This window comes from Pseudophryne corroboree, chromosome 3 (genome assembly GCF_028390025.1).
Source record: "Pseudophryne corroboree isolate aPseCor3 chromosome 3, aPseCor3.hap2, whole genome shotgun sequence".
In the NCBI taxonomy this organism is placed as follows: Eukaryota; Metazoa; Chordata; class Amphibia; order Anura; family Myobatrachidae; genus Pseudophryne; species Pseudophryne corroboree.
Window position 1 is genome coordinate 483150217 of NC_086446.1, and position 5806 is coordinate 483156022.

Genomic DNA, 5806 nt, shown 5'->3' on the forward strand with positions numbered 1-5806 from the left:
AGTGCCCCCAGTTCATATTATGTAACAGGGATCAGTACTAAATGCCGCCGGCCGGAATCCCGGCGGTCGAAATACCGACGCCGGAATCCCGCCCACACAATCCTGACAGGGGTGGCGAGCGGAACGCAGCCCCTTGCGGACTCGCTTTGCTCGCCACCTGCGGGCACAGTGCCTCGCTACGCTCGGCACACTATTATATTCTCCCTCTATGGGTGTCGTGGACATCCATGGAGGGAGAATATGTCGGGATTGTGGTGGTCGGGATTCCGGCGTCGGTATTTCGACCGCCGGGATTCCGGCCGGCGGCATCTTGACCGCATCCCATGTAACATTATAATGCCCTCCAGTTCATTTTATACCACATTACAACACGCAGGTCCAGGGGCATAATTAGATATATTGCAGACCCCAAGGCAAAATATTGTACAGCACCCAATGTACCACCCAATGGGAAAAGATGTATATAACATGTGTAACTTTGACAGGTAAGATGGGCCCTCTGAGGTCTGGGTCCCATAGCAGCTGCGCTGCCTGCACTTATGCCAGCTACGTCCTCAAACATAAGGCATTGACAAATAACATCCAGACTACCACCCCAATAAAAAGAAAAAAAAAAAGAACAGCCATGTTATTGTTCAACATAGGGTGACCTATTCAGCAGGATGTGTCCCCCAGCAATACAATAATACATTTTGCAATGTGACTGTGGTTTTCTTCCTCTTTTAAGGTGATATTACGTATCAGTTATCAATTTGAAATCATCATGTTGGTATATAATTAAATTGTAATATCTTTTCTAGAGATTATAGAAAATAACAGTGCTTTTAATAAACGGGTCTACTACGGTATACCGGCGCTCGGGATCCCGGTGCCCAGCATACCAGCGCCGGGATCCCGACCACCAGAATACCGGCAGCAGGTAAGTGCAAAAGAGCCCCGGTGGTCTCACTGCGCTCGCCATGTTGCGCTCACCATGCTGCGCTCGCTATGCTGCGGCCACGGTGGCGTGCTACACGTGCCACACTATTATCATTAAATGAATGCTTATATGCATAAATGCAACCTCCCATTCTTGCTGTCCGATATCCATACTTGCAAACACACATATATTCATGTATACATAAACAGAGTCATCACTCTCTCTCTCTCTCTCTCTCTCTCTCTCTCTCTCCCTATATATATATATATATATATATATATGGGTGTAGTACGTTATGCTGGTGCTTGGGATCCCGACAGCCGGCATATCAAATGCCTTATATATATATATATATATATATATACATACTGTATATATTTCTTTATTTAATGGGGCACTCACCAGAGCATCTTGAGACAAAAAGAGAGTTAACTGCTTACATATCTACAAAATGTCAGGGTTTCGGTCAGTGAAGACCTTTGTGTCAAGACAAACAGCAGAGCATCACATTCACCATAGCACAAATCTGGACAAAATAGTGTACAATGGTGGTCATTCCGAGTTGTTCGCTCGCAAGCTGCTTTTAGCAGCTTTGCACACACTAAGCCGCCGCCTACTGGGAGTGAATCTTAGCTTATCAAAATTGCGAACGAAAGATTTGCAATATTGCGAAAAGACTTCTCTGTGCAGTTTCTGTGTAGCTCGAGACTTACTCTTCCAGTGCGATCAGTTCAGTGCTTGTCGTTCCTGGTTTGATGTCACAAACACACCCAGCGTTCGCCCAGACACTCCTCCGTTTCTCCAGCCACTCCCGCGTTTTTCCCAGAAACGGTAGCGTTTCTTCACACACTCCCATAAAACAGCCAGTTTCCGCCCAGAAACACCCACTTCCTGTCAATCACATTACGATCACCAGAACGAAGAAAAAAACTCGTAATGCCGTGAGTAAAATACCAAACTTCTTAGCAAATTTACTTGGCGCAGTCGCACTGCGGACATTGCGCATGCGCATTAGCGACTAATCGCTCCGTTGCGAAAAAAAATAACGAGCGATCAACTCGGAATGACCACCAATGTCCTTATCTGGTGCTTTCCAGGTAAGGAGGTTATACATAATTTTTTTCAACAGGACTTAAGACTATATACATATATATATATATATATATATATAGTTACATTCACAGTTTTGTAAACATATTAAAGTATTCATGCATGAATATACTACATATTGCATTAAGGATTTTTGTTTTTATATTTATTTATTTATTTACTTAGTTTATAGAACAGTAAAAGCCTGTTGTCAGTAAGTGATAACCAACGCTCAGATAAATATAATCAATAGTACAGATACAGTATTGTGTGTAAAAATGTACAAGACTAATTGCCAAATGTTTACATTTTTTATATATTTTAGAATTACATAAATTATTGGGAGTAAAAAATATTTCTTATAAAGCAATCAGTAAAGAACTAGCAGGTTCACCTGGGCAAATGATTGCTGAGCAAAACATTCTACCTCTTTTTGTCCCCTTACGAGTCGATTTTTTAAAAATACCTGCTTAGTGGGTGGCTGCAAATAACTGTCACAGTTTCCAGACCACCCAGCAGGTCACGTGTTCCAGGTCAACCAGCAGGTGCACAGGGAGAGTTCACCAACTGTCACATTTTACAGAGAACAATGGTGATGCATTGTAAATGGCAGGCAGACATTTTGCCCCATAGCTCCGAAACAAAGCAACCAATTACAACCCCAATATTTTTCTGCAAATCTACGGACTAAGACTTTTAATTTGTTATATTATGTGCCATGCTCAGATAACGTCATCATATAAATGTCACTCATAAAAGTTGTCCTTCTGCTATTAATATATAGATTTTTCAAGTGTTTCTATCCCTGATTACTTCTCATTTCTAGTATATATTGTTATACTATTTTACATGTTATATTGAAGATAGTTGTTGTTATTGCTGCAGTATTTGTAATAAAAAGTTTCCATTGGCTGTTTATACAATCATCAAATGTCTGTGGCATCACTAGTATCTAGGTAGATTAATTTATATATAGAGATAAGTAACCCTAGCTTTTGATTCGCACCCAGGCTTTATATACACTGAATGCAGCATAAAGGGGCTCGGTGAAGGTGGTAGTGAAGGTGTGTAAGTGTTTAATTGGGTCACATAGCTCATAAAAGGACAACTGGCCTGCCTCATAATCCAGATATACTCCTAGTACCTGACATGAAACTTTGTGCGGTAACTGGAACCATTTACTGTCATGTATCACTGAATACTGAATATTATCATATCTTCGCAAACACCAGGAACTATTATTGTCTCCAATCCAAGACTGACGCCCTTTTCTGTTTATACTGGGATAGCACATCCCCACAAACCAGACTCCTGACTCACTGGTCTCCACTTCCCAATAATGCCGCCCAGAGGAAAAACTCCTGGTGCTTAGAACCTGATCATACTGAAACCTCCCTGGTGTTTCTGGGTGATTCTGATCCATTTGTGACCAGCATGCACTTTTTAAGTCACCTGATATATGTACATCATTGCCAGCCGTTTTAATGTCCAATAACATATCCGTAGCTCCCTTGACATTGATCCACCTCTTTATGCTGGTTGCTATATCAGACAATCCTGTGTGTAATGTTACTGAGATAAGACCCTCATCCAGACAATCTACTGAATAGACCTGTTTATCTTCTTTCTCTATATCCTCATTTTCCCTTTCCTCAGTATGAAAATATGCATGCTTGCCTGACTCCTGTATGATAGTTAATGGATCAGTCAAGTTACACAAATCCTCTATGTAGTTCATCTTCCTGGACAGCTCATCCTTCCTCATTTCCAGCTGCTGGATCAGTTTAGAGATTGACAGTGAAACCTGCTCTTCTTGCCTGGAGATCTCACTATGGACTTTCTTCTCTAGGTCATCCAGCTGTCTCCTGATGTCTCTAAACAGGGCAGTCACTCTTTCTGTTACACCAGCTGTTTTTTCTCCTACTTCTCTACTGCGCTCCTGCATACTCTTAACTCTATTCTCAGCCTCGTCCGTCTTTAAGGTAATCTTTCTCAGAACGTTTTTCAGTTTCTCCCTTTTCCGCTCAGAAACTGTATCAAACATCTCCACCTGATGTCCTCTGTGATCTCCAAACAAAAGGCAGGACACACAGATACAAGTATTATCCTTAGTACAATAATACTCCAGGATCTTCTTATGGACTGAGCATTTTCTGTTCTGCAGGGAAGTGGTGGGTTCGATTAGGACATGTTCTGCTGCCTTGCTGTGCACTCTCACATGGGTGTCACACAGAGAAGCCTCACACATCACACAGGATTTAACAGCAGGAACAGGGGAGTCGACACAGTAAGTGCAGACGATCCCAGTGTCATTTTTCCCTGATGAATAAGAATGGAAACACACTGCTCTGTTCTGTACACTTATTTTCTTCTCCAATACAGAATGCTCCTGAAACTCTGCTCTGCATTCATGACGGTTATTGGCTCCAGTCCCCTTTTGTGTATCCAGCACACAATCAATACAGACCCAGCAGAAGTTATGTTCACATTTTAGTGATCCAGGATCTGTGTTTTGGCAGTTGGAGCAGCTCAGCTTTTCCTCCGGATCAGCAGATGCCATCTTGGAAAGCAGGAACTAGAAATGAATAGTACAAAAGCGAGCAAAGAGTTTTATCTCGCTGTCAAACAGTAATCAATTGGACTTTAGCTTGTTCAAATGATCAAAAGCAAACTCCACCTTTAGTCAAGTTTATCTTTCTTGCACATTTATTTCTATTCTCTGTCCTTCGATACTGTACCACAACAAAAAAGCTAAGGTCTGTTAATTGGAAACAATCCATGCAACAGATCTCTTTTCATATTCCAGGACAACAAAAATAGAATCTCCATCAAAGGCAATTTTTTTTCAGGAGGGGTAAACTCCATTAACTAATAACCTTGACACATTTAAGGAATTTCCATTAACACAAGTGCTGTATTACAATAAGAATGTCCCTCAATCACATAAAGTTTCCTTGTTTGTGTAGGGTAAATATAAGCAATACCCTGCTATATGAGGCATCACGTGTGATGCGCTACAGAGTATGTATATTTGATTACGCAGGCAGATAATTACCAGCAGCCTTGGCAGCAGGTGAGGCAGAGCCTTTCCTGTCATACTATACATTTGGACCGGAATGTTGACTTTATTAAGTACAGTATATGAAAAATACAAAGAATATGTTAGAAATATCTTCTTTGTGTTATTCTAATAATTTTTATTGTCAAAACTCTGGAGTAAAAAGTCTATGGCAGGTGAGGCAGTGCCTATCTTTTCTGCACATCTCTGATCCATAGTCAAGAGGGGGATGCAGGGCATACTGTACCCCGGGCCCCCCTCTGTCAGGAGGCCCCCCTAGCCACAGCACACTGACATCACTAGTTTTCCTTCTTATGCAGCAGCAGAACCAGACAGACAGAATGTGAGCAGGACAGTATGCAGTGCAGGTAGAGACACAGCAGTATCAGATTTCAAGAACTATCGACTGAGCTTCCCAACCAGAGGAGAGATAGGAGGGTGGAGATAGCTGTAAGTGACACAGGGTGGGATCCACCTTTATTAAACGATTAGTTTAAATCTAATATACTGTACACCATTGGGCTAAATTTAATATACACAATCCATACATTCCAACATGATCCATTCCAGGAGGGACAAAATGCGCTCTACCTGGACCTCCTTCTTAAATTATAATTACAATCACCTGTGTTGAACACCTTTCTTATCAATTAAATAGTTCAACACAGGCGACTACAATCATATATTAAGATGGAAATCCTTGTAAAGAGCATTTTGTCCCTCCTGGAATTAGTCACAAT

At 41.5% G+C, this 5806-nt stretch overlaps 1 protein-coding gene across 1 annotated transcript; it reads right to left on the reverse strand.

The window, feature by feature from the left end:
- Window positions 1–2300: 2300 nt before the first annotated feature.
- LOC135056098 (tripartite motif-containing protein 14-like) lies at window positions 2301–4596 on the reverse strand. The gene has a single exon (XM_063960852.1). It carries the CDS (start codon window positions 4566–4568, stop codon window positions 2997–2999), a length of 1572 nt encoding a protein of 523 aa, XP_063816922.1. The 5' UTR covers window positions 4569–4596; the 3' UTR covers window positions 2301–2996.
- Between the last annotated feature and the right edge of the window lie 1210 nt (window positions 4597–5806).

Coding starts and splice junctions, on each gene's coding strand:
- LOC135056098 (XM_063960852.1), bottom strand. CDS start 4,568: ATGGCATCTGCTGATCCGGAGGAAAAGCTGAGCTGCTCCAACTGCCAA.